General features: G+C 35.6%; 2 protein-coding genes across 2 annotated transcripts; both read left to right on the top strand.

The window, feature by feature from the left end:
* The first annotated feature begins 3,354 nt into the window (after positions 1-3,354).
* Positions 3,355-4,543, top strand: LOC146161427 (uncharacterized). Its single transcript, XM_083385711.1, has 2 exons — positions 3,355-3,625; positions 3,693-4,543. Exon 2 carries the CDS (start codon positions 3,995-3,997, stop codon positions 4,475-4,477), a length of 483 nt encoding a protein of 160 aa, XP_083241837.1. The 5' UTR covers positions 3,355-3,625; positions 3,693-3,994; the 3' UTR covers positions 4,478-4,543.
* Positions 4,544-10,312: 5,769 nt separating this feature from the next.
* Positions 10,313-16,800, top strand: LOC146161426 (Na(+)/H(+) exchange regulatory cofactor NHE-RF1-like). The gene is made up of 5 exons (XM_083384535.1): positions 10,313-10,568; positions 11,054-11,248; positions 12,488-12,643; positions 14,805-14,985; positions 15,261-16,800. The coding sequence occupies exons 1-5, from the start codon at positions 10,365-10,367 to the stop codon at positions 15,455-15,457; spliced, it is 933 nt and encodes a 310-aa protein (XP_083240661.1). The 5' UTR covers positions 10,313-10,364; the 3' UTR covers positions 15,458-16,800.

Below are 16,800 nucleotides of genomic sequence, written 5' to 3'. Positions count from 1 at the left end.
CTTATTTTGACCTAAAAATTCAGGATTGGGCGAAAGCTTGTCCAAATTGTAGGCCTAATATACAATTTTGCGTTTAATGGAGCCGCCTGCTTGAAAGCAGATGAAGTTCAGAACTTGGTTAGTTTTCATAAATTTCGTTATTACTAATGATCCTAATCTAAATGGATAAAACTGAACTCTTGTTTCAAATCTAATCTATTTAAAAAAAATCGAAAGAATTCTAGTTGCTTAAGTCTATAATGTAGTGCTCGTGTCGGCATAGCGTACACTATAATGGAAAGTTCCCAATGTGCCTTGACTTCCCCTGCCTTGAAGAAGAGAACACGCCAGGTGTCGTTATGCGAGGACATACCTCGGTATGAGGCCTCTGAATTTCGACTGCAGCAGTATCTAGCAGCGGGAACTTTCGGCTATTTCTTTCGCTGCTACCACGACGAAGTATTGGGCGAAGTCGGGGCGAAAATTTTCGTGCTGTCGAATCACCACGACCAGCAAAGTGCGGAAAGCGAGGAGTACAAGAAAAGGCTGGAAAAGTAAGTATTTTTTTTTGAAAGCTTTGCTTTTAAAGGGAAGCAAAGTGTTAGTAGATTTCGTACAACTTATCAAATCGGGAAAAACAACAAGGCAAAAATAATGGTTACCTGTTAAAATGCTTAGGGCTGGATTAGCCTGGATGTGAGGTCCTTCTGAATGCTGCTTTTTTGTGATATTTTTATTATACTCACAAATACGCTAAGCGAAATATATGTTGATTCATTTTAATTCCGAAAGACACGAAACCTTATTTATGTTATACTGTGCATAACGTTGTGACATCACGTATCAAAATTGTTGACCCTGTGTGAAGTATGTCCTTCGTTCATGTTTTTGTTTTTTGTATACATAAACTTGCTTGTAATATTTTGTTCGTTTATGGGATATTAATTTGTACGCAGCGTGATCGGCGAAGCCAACGTAATGAGCCGCATGCTTCACTCCAACGTTGTGCAAGTGCTCGGCGTCACCAGCTGGGAATGCTATATTGCGATCGTGATGGAGTTTGTCGACGGTCTCAACCTGGCGCAGCTAGTGGCCAGTTCCGACATTCCGATTAGCCGTCTGGTGGCGCTCCGTCTCAGCCAGGAAATCGCCTGTGCGCTTGCCTACCTGCACAACTTTAGCAAATCGAAGACGTTCTGCCATGGCGATTTAAAGCCGGAGAACATTCTGCTAACGCGAATGCTAAGCGTGAAGCTGGCCGACTTCGGTTCAGCGTACTTGGTGAGGGCAACTGGTTGCTCGTCTTCGCTGGACGTGCCCATCAACAGACAGCACACACAGCTTTACGCTGCCCCGGAATTCTTGAAGGACCTTTCTATCGAACGCACGGCGTCAATGGACATGTACAGGTACAAGCTGTCAATGCACATGTACAGTAACTTTGCAAAACGTATATGTTTGTGTTTGTGTACGTGTGTGGTGTTTGTCAAATGGTTAGGAATCAGCAATTGCTTATTTTTGCCTGGTATTCGTACCAATTATCTTTCACACTTAACCTTATTATAGCAAATTAAAAGCGTGCGTTTATTTCTCGAAACGTGTTCAGAAATGAAACCAAATTAACAACAGATCCCAAATTAGCATAAGCTTGTATTCGAGATAGTGGCAACTTTAATAATTTCCACTATAAACAAATGCAATATCCCTGAATTGATGTTGCGACAACCTGTGCCAATGAATTATAGTTTTAATAAGTGGTCCAATATTTTGTTTAAATATCCTTGTTTTCTTCTCGAAGCTTCTCGATGATTGTTTGTGATCTGGTGACGCACAAACCGGTGTACGCGGACCGGATGAACCAAATTCACTTGCTCCCCTCCCAAATAGTCAGCGGAACGTCGAGACCAACCATACCAAACGATGAAGAAGATAGTGTTGGAAGCTCACCACAGGACGGCAGCGAAGAAACTAAAAACCTTGCCGTTCTGATACGTATTATAAAATCTTGCTGGAATGGGGACCCTGCGACTAGACAAGAAAGTGAAGAAGGTGATAGAAACGCGCATTAAGAATAAAATAGTGTCCGTGCCTTAAATCAGCAAAGGACACGAGATGAGCTTTACATCAGTTATAGGCTTCAATATTTTTTAATATCGCATCATTTATTCTAACCCTTAACATCCCACTACTTTTCGCTTTTTTTGTTTCTTTAAGTAAAACAAGAGATCGGCAAGGTTTTGAAAAAGTTTGGCGGAGCGGTGATCTCTCGTCAACTTCGTCAGATCACGAAGCTTTTAAACGAGCGTTCAAACTTTCAAACCAGCAGCGGCCGTATCGTTGAAAATATCACATTAAACAACTGGAAGCAGTCTTTGACAGACCCGTTTCTACATCAAGGTATTTCCTAACTATAATTAATCTATACCAGACCTGGGCAACATGCGGGCCGGATTCGGTCGAGCAAGCGATTTAATCCGGCATTTTTCTTAAATTACATAATCTATAAGCGAAAACAAGAGCGATTTTTTTCATGTTTGGTATATCGTAAACACTCTTTCCAGGAACGAATCTACTCATGAACTCGCCTAATTCTATTTTTAGTCTGTTTTAAATACTAAAACGGAAATTGTTTTTGCGCTTCGTGCGAATGTCTTCTCTCTTTTCTTTGTTTGATTTTTGGCCTCTTTACAGACAACAAGCGTTCTCTGCACTGTGACCTTCTCTCCATGAAGAATTAACAAACTTAGCCTAATATTTATGTATTTATTGTGCTTCGGACGAATGTTTTCAGTATTTAAAAAAAACGAAAAAATTTTCGGGCCTATGCGCTTGATAAACGCCAATATATCAAGCAATGTACATTTTTATTTGTGCTTGATCCGTGACGCCCCCTTTTATAGGTCTATCTAAATTAAAATTTGCATTTAAAAAAATCCTATGCTAGTAGCAATTTTTACTTTCTTTTAATTCTATCAAAATTGCACATTTGTGCACAATTCCTACAGTAATATAACACGTATACGTTAGCATTTGTTTTATAGCATCATAGTATAACGTCATATTGCGTGTATTTGAGATCCTATTTTCGACCTGGCCCGCCACAGCATTTTCAAGTTTTCACGCGCACCGCAGTTAAAACTAATTGCCCAACCCTGATCTATATCTTTTAGCAAGTTTTGTTTTAATCGGTAACAATATTAAACAAGTGGGGAATTAAGTTTGAATGTAGTCCCAGTTGCAAATTAATTAATGTCTAAGTCAAGTCCCAGAACCTAACTGGCATAAAAAATGTAAACTAATAAAATTAGTAAATGCATTTTATTCCAAGCTACTTTGCATAGCAAGCACCAAAAACGAAACAAATAACAAGCAAATTGGCTACGCCTGAACAGCTGGAGTAAATAACTTATTTTGTATGAAAAAAATTGTTCAATTTCAACAAAACGTTAATGTAGGCTTTATTCATTTGCCTAACTGCATTAAGTGCAAGCTAAATCATTTGTAGACGCAAACTGCAGCTCATTGAGATTACATTTTGGAAAAATATATAAAATCAAAAACGAGTCAATAAATTCTTTTTATTTTTCAGAAAAACCCAAGTCCCCGCCTTCTGCTTCGGTTCCGTGGCTGGACTGGGAAAAAACCGGTAAGATTTAACAGACGTACCTTAAGATCGTGCGTCCTTTAACCAAAGTTATTGTAACTTGCCTCAGACGAGTTGCTGTGGAAATTCAAAAAAGCCGAAGAAGCGCTGCTATCGGCTGACCAGGAAACTGGCAAGCTCCTGAGCAAAAAACTCCTTCTATTAATCTCAAGAAGCCCTAGCTTTGAGGAGCCGGCGGCTCTGGTCCACAAGTGCCACCGTTTGAGCAAGCTTCTTACCCAGCGTTCGTTCGGCGCTCTCTCCTTCCAGTATCTAAAGGTGGCGCGAAAGTCCGTGGACTTCATAGAAGTGAAAAGCCGACTGGATTTCCTCCATCACTGCTCGCACCACGCCCTTGAGCTGTGCGACGAGATGGCGGAAAAATCTCGAATGAAAATGCTGAACAAGGACATCGTCCCATTCGTGCACGACATCTGCCAAGCAGCGAAGAGCACCGAAATCGGTGACCTGAAGGCCAAAGCGCTGGCGGTGTCCCTTTGCCTCAGCAACTACGCGTGCTGCCTGTGCGAGGTCGGAGACTACGGACAATGCGTTGCCGTCTGTCGCGAGGTCTTACAGGACATGAGACAGCACTACGGCGAGGAAGACACTGATCGACGCTGGTTCATCGGCTTGGTTTATTACACGTTGGCCTTCTCGTTGGAAAAAAACGGCCAGGACGAGAAGGCACGCGAGTTCTGTCGAAAATCGCTGAGCGTTTTCAAAAGAGCTGAGGGCTGGAATGATGCCGAAACAAAAGCGGCCCAAATTGACAAAGCCTTAGATTTAATGCGGCACCTCGCACCAAGTGAGCGTAATTTAACTGAACAGGCTGCCAGCCCTAACATCTTATAGGCGACTTACGACCGTACGATTAAATATTACATTGATAGCCTCCTTGCCCTTTTTAAAGTCTGTTTGGGAAAATTTACGAAAGGCTTGATTAAATTTCTCGACAGGCTATAGGCTGCGTATATTTTTAACCTGCAATAACTGCGGGCACATATGTGGTACAACCCTTTGTGCAATTAACAATTTTTCAAAGTTTATAAAATACCGACATTTTTAACGAAAATGAAATCAATTTGTAAAACAGTATTATCCAATTTTTTTTCTGTTTTAAAGCAACCCGTTTTTCTACGATTTTGTTAAAAACATTAGTAGACTATACTTCACAGATTATTGCAAAACTTAAATCATAATTGTTTCCCTCCAATAAGGTGTAGCCTAGGGCCTAGGCTAGTTATTCAAAAGTCTGTATAACTTGAGATTGCCATACGTCAGGATTTTCTCTCATATGTCCGGGAATTCAGTGTTGAAATCTGCGTCAGGGAGAAACGCTATAAAGTGTTTTAAAGTTAGGGATTTAAAACATATCGGCAATATTCCGCACATATTGCTTCCGATTTTTGGAAATCAGGACATGGTTTAAAATTGTGCAATTCTTTATTTAAAACTTAATTTTAAGAATCATCCCTCTATTTTAGTTCTTCCATAGCAGGACCGGATTTAGACCATGAGAGGCCCTAGGCTATATTCCATTTGTGAGGTCCCTCCCTAATTTTGAGCTCAGAATTTCTCTCTAAACAACATCACATGTCATTGCTTAATGTTAAAAATATGAGTGCATTAAACTCTTCGTTCTTTTCACGCTCTTCGAGTGCAAATTTTTAATTAAAAGCGGTTCAAAAAATTATAAAATAAGACTATTGCTTGATCTAAACCAGGGGTCGGCAGCCTTTTTGTAGTCGCGGGTCAAACCAAACTTAGAAAGCTCTCTGCGGGCCGCACAAAGTGATAACTGAGAATTGTGTTATTAAAATGTTAGAACAACTGTCAATCAGGCGGGCCTAGGATTTTTTTGCACTTAAACGTGTTTAATTACATTTAAGGATGCAGTAAAGTGTTAGCTCAAATCGCGAAAAAAAGCGTTTTTTTTATACTTTTTTCCATTTAGCGCTACATTGAAAAGGCAGCATTAAGACGTAAACAACCCACAAATATAATGAACATTCGTGAAAAATGTTTGCAATACGTTGGTATAATAGTCAGAAAGTATGTATAATAGACTCGTGTCGAATTTGTCAAAGAAGCGGTGGGCCGGATGAATTAGGCTACATCGGCGGACAGGATCCGGCCCGCGGGCCGTAGGTTGCCGACCGCTGATCTAAACGCAGGTTAGCAATTAATACCTTATAATAAGATAAGTCTATAACATTAGTAAATTTCAATCAGCAACATGTCAACTACCGATACTGTTTTTGCGGAGAAGACTATGGTACTTTCACATAGAAGCTTTCAGCAAAATGCGCGTAATAATTGCCTTTATTATGATGCATAGACGTCATAATGAATTTTTACAACGTGATTGAAACCAGTTGGGTATAGAATTTTCTATTCTGAAAAGCTTGATATAATACACTTTAGGTAGGGTTTAAACTTTTCAAGTTTTTAAAAGAATTGCAAACTTCGAAACCGAAATTCGAGGCCCCTGGACGTTGAGGCCCTAGGCTTCAGCCTGCCTAGCCTTTTGGTAAATCCGGCCCTGTTCCATAGGATATGATGCGGTTCACCACAACGTATTTTGTTTCTCATACGTGTCCTAGTCAAAATAATTGTCTATCACTGTTATCGAGTAAAATGCGAACTCGATGGTCCTCTAAACATTATTTCTGTTTGGATGGTGTAATAAAATATGGCAACCATAGTATAACGATTTAAGTTGCCTTTTAGGTTATAAATATAAAAATAACCATTTGTAAATAAGTGTTTTTAGTTTTTGTGTGCTTTACCTTTCGTATTAAATTCCTCAAGATCTTTGCTCTAATCTTATATTGATCTGAACGGCTTCCATACACCTAAGGAAAAAAGTTCATGGAGTGCCATACAAGGTTGATAAAGCCTTGGACCAAAAGAGTTTTTATTTTTTGGAATAAAAACTCTTTGCTTGGACAGTGGACAAGAACTTAATTTTTTATGACGTCACAGCTTGTATTTTAAAGACTCATGAACAGTTTTGAATTTTGATTAAAAAACGTTCATTTTTTTATTTTTTAGATATTTCAATAATGAGTTGCTGTTTTTTATTACGTCACGTAACTTTGATTGAATGACTTACTGTTCAAAGATTATTCTCTACATTTGCTGACCCACATTTTTAGATTTACCGCAATTTATATTGTATCCAGACCGGAACTCTATAAACCGGTTTTGAAATAACGATGGTCGAACCGGAGCTGAAGCAAACTTTGAAATTGCTCCGAACCGAAACCGGAACTGTAGCGTATTCCAAAAAATCCTTGAACCCGAACCGAACCTGAACCGGAAAAGTCAAACGGTTCGACTCCCTGCTTTAAAATCAATATAAAATTGTGAATGTTGCCAGCGTGAACAAATAAAACGCACCACTCATTGGATTTATAAATGAATTTTTTGTAGGTATAAAAATAATTTATTTCAGCAAATAGCTCCATAAAATGCAATAAACTAAAATGGTTGCACTGCTGCAGTGCTGCAGTGCGCAGGCTTGTACCTTCAGGATGACATCTGCGCAGCTCAAATGATTGTTAGTGCTTTTATATAAATATCGATAAATGTTAGTCAAGAAATACTATTTTAAAATAAAATATCTAAAATTCTAGCTTTACCTTTAAAGAAAAAAACAAAAAAAAACGGCGCTGGTCTAGAATCCTTCCACAACAAGCATTATTTGGGTTAGGGTGCGAGTTAGTGTTTGGGTTAGGGTGGGTCAAGTATTATTATTAAATAAGAATATAAGGCGCTCTTTCACTATTGTACGTGAAAAGTTATGCCAAAAAAAATAATGATAATACCGCATACCACAACGCATATTGTTTGGGTTAGGGTGCGGGTTAGCGTTTGGGTGAGGGTGGGTCAAGTAATATTATGTTTATTATTAATAATAACTTGACCCACCCTCAACCAAACGCTAACCCGTACCCTAACCCAAACAATATGCGTTGTGGTATGCGGCATTTGAAGAAAAAAAATTTTTTATTAATTTTTACGTACAATAGTGAAAAAGCGCCGAATATAATAGTATTCTCAAGTTTTGTACTGAATTTCATACTTATGGCATAGGATTGTAGACCAGCGCCAAAAAAATTCTGGTTAATCAAATATTAATCTCGTTAATGTAAGATTAAAGTTGAACTAAAAATTAAAAGTATTTCTGCAAACATATATAATCTATAGCAAGTTTTTAAATTGGAATTGAATAATTTTACACTAAATTGCTTACTTGATTTTTTTTTAACGTCCAAAATTGATGAAGTGCTGATTTGTTTTATTAATTTATCTGAAACAATCAATAGATACTATGCACATGTTTTAGTGTAAATTACCACAAAAAATACTGGTATACTCACCACGGCAGCGGATTTCTGTTAAAAATAACCCGAGTGCTGAGTCTGTGACTCCAGCAAAGCAAACTGACTTACGCGAGATAATTTAAAAGCAAGTTGGCACCCATGAATTAGTGAATTGAACAAAGCAATTTACTTGTGTATCGGTGGTTCAGTTTTTAGTTATGATACGATTTAAAATGTCATGCTGATGCTGTGGTAGGATTCTAGAACAGCATCATCAGGTCTTCATAAAACCTTAGTTGCATATTGGCTAACCTGAAATCTTGACCTGCTCACCTAAAAATTGAAATTTAATAATTTTAGGTTTGCATAGGAACCTGATTGCCAAGTGTGGAAGTATAGCAGATCTCGATGAGATCTTGCGTGTTCACCGATTAATCTGGGCGGCCGGGTGCAACAAAGGTAAAAAAGTGCACTTTCAATTTTCCCGGTGCACTTTATGATTTTCGAAGCACTCTGTATTGAAGGGTGTAGAGTGTTGTACATATTTTGGGTGCAGTTTATGTTTTTTCGGGGTGCACTTCAGGATTGTTCCTAAGCAAAAATTTACACTCGCAAGCTGGGCGAGTGGCAATCAATCGGCACTCGCCCGGACGAAATAACACTCGCAAAATTTGTTGGCACGCCGTCTGTTAATTTTCGTCCTAGCGCGGTCATTTCTTAGGTTATCGTTATTCTGTTTTGTGGTTTTTCTACGTAAACAGTAGTTTTATAAAAGTCTGGTTGTTTATTTCCAAGCACGGATGAACAAATTAATGACCGATAAAGCAGTTTACGTTTAAGACTATGTTTTAGCGAAATATTTTTAACAATCTTTAGTGAAAAAAATAACACTGACAATTTAGTAGCCACGGCCTGCCGGTTTTCCATTTTTCTAAAAATCCTTGAGCTCTCTTTTTTTCGTATTCTGGTTTTTCTGTGCTTGAAGGACGTTTTAACGCAGCTTGTTTCACGCCACAAACAAAACGCCACATTTCGCCTAACACTATAGTTTGCAGTTACACAAGTAGGCGATATTTTCAAATATCGTAGTGTGGTCCCTCAAAACATAAAAAACACTGCTTACAAATATTATTAGAAGATACTTGTATTTTGAAACTTATTGTTAGCAAAAACTGTAGCAATTGCTCTTAATTTCGTAATACAAACAATTAAATAAATACAAAAAAGTAGAATTATTTTTCTGGGTACATCGCAAGTCCAATAAACTTTTGCAAAGGCGTCGTCGACTGGGTTAAACATTTAAAAATTAACAATGTTCAAGTTTAAGGATAAACCTTATAATTATTTGCCACTGCAGCAATGACGTCTTTGATTGTTTTCCGGTAAACAATTTTTTTTTAAACGGGACAAAGAGTCTTTATTACGAGCTTCGATTGTGACTTAGATTAACCTTATTATTTGTGTAGTGTTGAATGTATTTGCGTCTTATTTTTTGGGGAAATAACTGGGTGTCAATCAGCACTCGCCAGGAGCGATTTGCACTCGCATTGGCGAGCGGGCGAGTGCTTAAGGCCAACCTGCACTTTAAAAAGGCTGAAAAAACTTGCAGGTTTACTTGTCAAACTTTCCACAGTGGCTGATTGTATTCTAGTGCCTTCTTGCCAGAGATCTTTGGTGTGGAATGCTTGCCCAAAATCATGCCATTGATGTCATTGTACCTGGATTATCACCGACTAGTGAATTTACCAAAGTGAATGGTATTTTTTAGTGTACATATCATCCAAGTTTGCCATAGGATTTAAGCCAAAAAAAAAAAAAATTTGGCGTGCATCTTTCGGGGGCCACACATTATGGAATGCACTCAGGCATAGGAAGATGTTTAAACTTAAAACAACTTTCTGAGTTGGCTCACACCTGAGAACTCAAAAAGTCAAGTGAAATACAGGCTAGAAAATTCGATTGCTAATAAAAAAAACTTTTCAGTGACCTGCTTTTCAAAGTACTTAGTATACAAATGCATGCTCGATTCCCCCCAAGATCTTGTGTATGCAGAACCAATTTTAATGGTGTGCAGGTATTAATTATGTTTTTGCGGACCTTAAGTTGGAAATCCTACATCAATTTAGGTATGCATCAATTATAGTGTGCACACAATCTTTTTAGAAAGAATATTGGGTGTGCTCCTTCCACGGAATGCAGACTGGTTAACAGGGAGAGATATTGTTTTACCACCAAATTTTAATACTAATTTATGTTAGTGGTTGAACTTTTCATATTAATAATAAAGAGAATTTGTTTTGTTTGAAAAATCAAACATTCCATACATGCTTTTCATTGTTTAAATATTGTGTAGGTTAAACTTATTGGAATTTTGTAGTTATATTTTCTGTGATAACCGCAACCTGTTCATAATGGCCGACTTGAAGCCGAGAGTGTGTCATGTCATTCAAGGAAGCAATGGCTACGGATTTCATCTGCATGGAGAAAAGGGAAAGACCGGGCAGCGTGTTCGGAAGGTTGAACCAGACAGTCCTGCAGAACATGCTGGTTTATTGTTTGGTGACAGGATCATCGCTGTAAATGGCATAAATGTTGAAACTGTCGACCACAAAGCGGTATGTTGTAGCAGTGAGTTGATCACCCTTGTACAGCTTCATGTAATGCCTATGTGATAATCGTGTAAGAAACCTATTTATCAAAAATTATATAATCAACCTAGTGTTTTTTTTCAAAAATTTTTTTATCATAAGATTGTGAGGTTCTTTAGTTATATAATGTTCTGTTTTAAAATTTTGAAAGTAATTTTACAATAACGGCACTTTTAAAACCAGTAAAATGCAAGTTTGGTTTGAAATACTAAATTCATTTCACCAAAACTAGTATTTGTATATTAACAAAATGTAGTTGCGTTTCAAAATAATAGCTTTTAGGATATCATGTAACACTTGTAGCATTACTCATTTTAAGTATCTGTGTACAAAATAATATTTTTGAATTCTATAAAATATTTATGATTTGTTTTCAGTGTTGTAACACATTGTTTTAAATTTTAATTCAATACCCTTTTTATAAATTATTTAATGACCTTTTTTTATTTTAGGTTGTTGCTCGTATAAAAGAAAAGAGTGGTGAAACCAATCTTCTGGTTATCAGCGAAGAAGGCTACAATTTTTATAAAGACAAAAATATTTCTATTACTGAGGAACTGATAAAAAATGGTGAAAATGTGGGTGCAGACGAGCACAGCCAAGTGACTGAAGTAACAGAATTAGACAGCTCTGTAAACAAAGAAGAGGTAACTATTTTTTTTTTTCAATTTTTATTAGGGATGTTGAATTATTGCGATTCGGAGCTGATACTAAGTGGTACTATCTGTATTCTTTCTATACTGGGGTGGTGGCGGAGTCGATTTGATACTAAATTAATAAGGTAGTTAAGGCATGATTTGTCACTCAATGAAGCAATTTCTGCCTTTAAAGGTATATTTATCAAAAAATAGTAGGTTAACAAATAATGGAAATTCAACTTTTTAAACCTACAGCAAATTTTAATAAGCTGACAATATTAATAATAAGCTGACAATATTAGCACATTTTAATGTAAACTTTTTGTTTTGTTTGAAAATAGTTATTGGCCTTGGATCGCACTACTTTTGGTCTAAAATATTGTCAATCGGTATGAGATTAAAATGTAAAGAATCGGAAATCTCTAGTATTCGTTTGATTTTTTTCTGTCAGTTTTTATTAATGTTTAATTTATATAGGAAAAATGTGGTTATTGGTCATTTAATATGCTCAATAATAAACAGCACTCTGTTGTTAGTGTTTTAAAATTTAGAAAAAGAGGCTAAAATGTTTGAAAACGGTAGTATTTGTTATTAATGAAATTTATATACCTTTTTTCATTACTTTCTTTGTATATATATATAAAGTAATTCAACAAATATAGGTATTCTTGTAGTCAGACTTAGTTTTACCAACTACACTGGGTAAAGGACTACATGACTGTTTATCCATTAGTGGACACTACTTTAAATCACTTTGCACATTCCAAACTTGTAGGATTATCTGCTTATAACTTAGTACTAAGCTTTATGGGAGCAACTAATGTAGTTTGAAACAGATGAACATAATTAAATGGTATAAAGTAACAACACATATACACCAGTTTTATTATTTTTGGGAGTACCAAATATTTTTTAACAATTTTTTTTTCTAAAGCTAAATTTAGCAAAACTATTTAAACATTAAGAGGAATATTTAAGTCTGTAGTTATTTGAAGTGTACCATCACTTTATTGCTTGATTGTTTCTATAGGTTTGCTGAATTTTGGTGCAATCTTACTACAAACCAATCCTAATCAATTTAACTCCATGTAGTCAGTAACCCAATAAAGAGACCGCTAGCCATGCAACCTTCTTGACTAAAAAGCACTGATATGCAATTAACACCCAAAATCCAAATATTGAATGTTAGGCCTGGTTTAAAAGTATTTTCTAAAGGCAATTGTGAATCAACATGAATCTTTATTTCAGCTTCGACCTCGCCTCTGTAAACTTACTCGAACAGCTGCTGGGTTCGGTTTCAACCTTCACAGTGAAAAAGGAAAGCAGGGACGTTACATTCGCTCAATCGACAGCGATAGTGCAGCTGATATTGCTGGGTTAAAAGCTGGTGACAGAATTATCGAGGTAAGAATGAACTAGGTAAATTGTACTGTATTTGTATTGCTGTCACGAACAACCCAACCAACATATTTACTGTATTTTGTTATATTAATATTTTTGTACATGTATTTTGTTATATTAATATTTTTGTAGGTAGGTATGGCATTTTACCAAAAACTACTGTCATAACTACCTCATTATTTTTACTGCTGAATTAAGTGATGCACTGTCCCTCGTGTCACGAACCAAAGGTTAGGTAAACAGCAGTTTAATTATTAACCACCGCCATCCACATTCCAACACCCTCGTTATTTCAACCAAATGCTCCCTAGCTGGCACTTGTTTGACGTTGGTTGAGCGACAAACAGTCACTTTATTGCCTTTTCATTCTATTACAAACAAACCTTCCAAGGTGGGGCTCTATTGTTGAGAAATAATGTCCAGGTTGGGCGTTCTCTTCATTTTGCCTCATTGTTCTGTTGACATACCCATGGCATATTGTCTCCATTGAGTGCTACCTATTTTTCTAACTGGTAAAACTGAATGGGTATGATTACGTTTCAAGGTTTCATTCAGTGGCTTATTCATAATTTATATCCTATACATTTGACTTTAATAACAATAAATATTTAGAGAAAACGAAGGACACACCATGTTTGTCAATTCTCTTTTTACAACATTCAGTTTAAGGTTTTAAATATGACTGCACATTTACATATGTAAGGTATTTTAGCAAATATATAGACATGTTTCAATTTCTTATCTGGTCTAATTGTTTTTATTTTTTACAAAACTTTTTCCAACATTTGTAAGGTTAAGGTTTAAATATGTATATTGACATTCTTAGGGTTTTACAAATGAATGTGTATCACAATTCTGTTCATATAGTGCAGTGCCCTAATTGACTGAAAGTAGATTATCCCTGATTAGCAATGACTTACTTAACAACCAACAATTATACCACAATGTGGTTATAAGAGGAACTAATTGCATCAGTATTTATGCATTTTATTGATTGTGTTACATCATTAACTGTAATAATGTTTTCAGTTATTACTAAATATATGCATGACTCATGCTTATGAAGTGGTCCAATTATTTCAGTTTCCTTTAGAGCTATTTTGTGTGGTGTAAAATAATGTAGCTCAGAAAGTGAATGACGTATGTACATATAGGTTTATTAACACTCGCCTGGGCCACTCCCACAGTTACAGGTCACATCCTGAGGACTTCTACAAAATGCCTAGATCAAGAATAGCATTGTGTTAGTACACTGCAACAGTGAAAAACATACCATCTCACTTACACACCACCTTACATTATCAGTAGGGCAATTTTTTTTTTTTTTTTTTTTTTATTTTGTCAAAATTTACACACTACGTCAAAGTTATTTTAAGTCAAAATCGTTTACAGAATGCCTAATTATTGTTACAAAATTAGCCAAACCGGTAACACGCTGTTCGAAAATGTTGTTTAGTTTAAATTTTATAAAAATTTTGTTTTGAACTTTATAACAATTAACAACATGTTAACTGTATTGTATTTTCAATAATTGTATTGTAGCCATATGTAATATAAAAACACTTTGGTTTAGCAAACTTCGATGTTGTGTTTTAGGTTTAACAAATGCATTGAACAGTATTTGTTGTGTGTTCTTTCGGTGGCAATTTGCAGTTATCCAATTAACTATTTTGATAAAATCACATAGTCTTTTGTTAATTTTTGAAAATCATTTTTTCCTTGTATTTCAACTAAATTGTTCACTGAGCAATTGTTTTTTTTTAAACTTTGGTCTTTTTGATATTCCCAACATAAAAACTTAGGACTTTCAAAAGATTTGCATTTTAAACCTGAAAAAATAATTGATTTGTGTACCACCCTTTGTCAGTAATACACCAGAACAAGGTACTGACGTTGCCAAGACACTGATGCAGTACTTTATCCAAAATGCGTTATTTAAAATCAATGCATTTTTAATAGGTCAAATTTTTTTCAAAATATTTTTTTAGGTTAAAATTTATCTTTTTTGGTTAAAAAACAATTGTCCAAATCATTAGGTTTTAAATTTGAGCTTTCAAAACTAGTGATAAATATATCTTAACTTCCAAAACATGGACATTTTACCAGCCAAGATGTTTAAAAATCATTCTAGTTGCCAAGTCGCTTTAATTTTTTCGAAATATAGATCAATGGAGCCAATATAGAAGGCAACAAGCACAGCGAGGTGGTGTCAGCAATTAAGGATTCAGGCGAAATGGTTGAAATGCTTGTGGTGGACTCGAAAGCCGACGATTACTTCAAATCAGTCTCTGTCACGCCCACTAGCCAACACGTGTCTGGACCCCTACCAACCAAATCCACATCTGGTATGACAAAAATCTCTTTTTATAGGACACAGTGTTCCCCTTGTAGTGGTTGTTGTTGGGTTAAAAGACTATAACATTTTTGTTATATATATAATACATTTATACCAAAAATATAACTGTGTTATTTAATTTAATACACCAAAATAAGATTTTTAAAAATATACTATTTTGGTCTTTACTTATCTTGGCTAAGTTATGTTGTTTTTTTCGCAATCAGGGCTTGAGTCGGTCACTCTTTTTATGTATTAAAGCAATATTTTGCTCCTTTACTATAGCAGCCTCGCCAAGCAAGAGTGAAGACGTACCTCCAACTTCAAACGGAAGTAGCGGAGACTTGACCACATCGACCTCCGACTCCAACCTACTTGAAATGGATCTTCAGATGCTCAAGGCCAAGTCGCAGGGCAGCAGGAAAAAGAAGGCCCCCTCCAGCAATTGGAACAACCGCCAAGCCATGTTTAACAACCTTTAATTTTGATTCCAAGAAATTTCATTTCTGGTACAATGCTGGTACGATTCCTGATCAGAGATATATTTTGCGCTTCATTGCACTGTTGGAAATTCTCATTGATATGTAAAACAAGCTTTTAGGGGATTTATATATTTAACAAAATGTATAGTAAGTGGCAAAGCATTTTTAAAGATATAAACAAAATTGTTTCTGTGGTTTAACATCATAACTGTAAAAACCTATTTAATATTTTTAAACGCTTTTATTTCTGTTGTCTGTTTCGATTATCTACTGTATGTTTGGTTGTCAACCAACCCTCAATGTTGAAAGTATATTTTTGTATAAAACCTTCAGCCACCCATTTCTTCATATATGTCGATGTAGCGTACGTACTTTTGCCCTGTTGTGTTAGATCCTAATTACTTGTTAAAAAGTTTATATGGTTATTTTAGCATGTGATAAATTTTATAGATCATTACAATAGTATTGACTTGAAATAGTGTTGTATGACTTTAAATTGTGGTCCCAAAGTGTTTATAAGATGTGTGCTGTACATTTTCTGTTAGCATTATTTCTTAGACACAGGAAATCAGTGTCACAGTGTTAATATGGCCCTTCACTGTAATTTCATGTACATTTAATATACAAATATGAAAGTAATCAATTATACTTTATAAATTAATAGCATTTTGCTGCAGAACAAGTTCCACGCAGCCAATGTTTAACAGATATATTATTTGTCTTTTACAGTTGTCCTATTACATACAAACCAATATTGAACTGTATATACCCCAACTGTATGCTTAAAATCATGTTCACTGACATGTACATTACATACTGTGCACGTCATAGTTGTCCTACATTCCACCATGTTAAGCCCAAGAGTATAGAGTTATTTATTACCTGTCAACACTGTACTATATCTGCACGTTGTAAAATAACACTTTTACTACAAAGCAATCCAGACATTCTTCAATTGTCCAACAGAAAACTGTTAAAACCAAGAAATGCGTTCTTGTTAGCTGATATTGTATGGAACCAAATGTGGTGTTCTCATTTCTTCAAAATTTTATTTTTTACATCTGTGGTGCTACAATTTGTGTTGTCTGTTTCTGTACTGTTTTTATGTTGAATCTTAGTATTATAATTTTCATTAGTTAAATCATTTGTAAATTTGTTAATGACGCTCGTTAATTTTGCTGCCTATTGTTTTAGTTTTAATCATTTCTGTATAATTAATGTAGCACTTTAATGAATGTGGGGTCTAACTAGTTATTAATGTATCTAAATTTATTCTGGTCTTGCATTGGTGAAGTAATTTTTGTATCAGTTCATAACAGATATAAATAGAATAATATTGAAAC

Source organism: Ascidiella aspersa, chromosome 3 (genome assembly GCF_963924565.1).
Source record: "Ascidiella aspersa chromosome 3, kaAscAspe10.2, whole genome shotgun sequence".
NCBI lineage: Eukaryota > Metazoa > Chordata > Ascidiacea > Phlebobranchia > Ascidiidae > Ascidiella > Ascidiella aspersa.
This window is presented reverse-complemented; position numbering and strand designations above follow the sequence as displayed.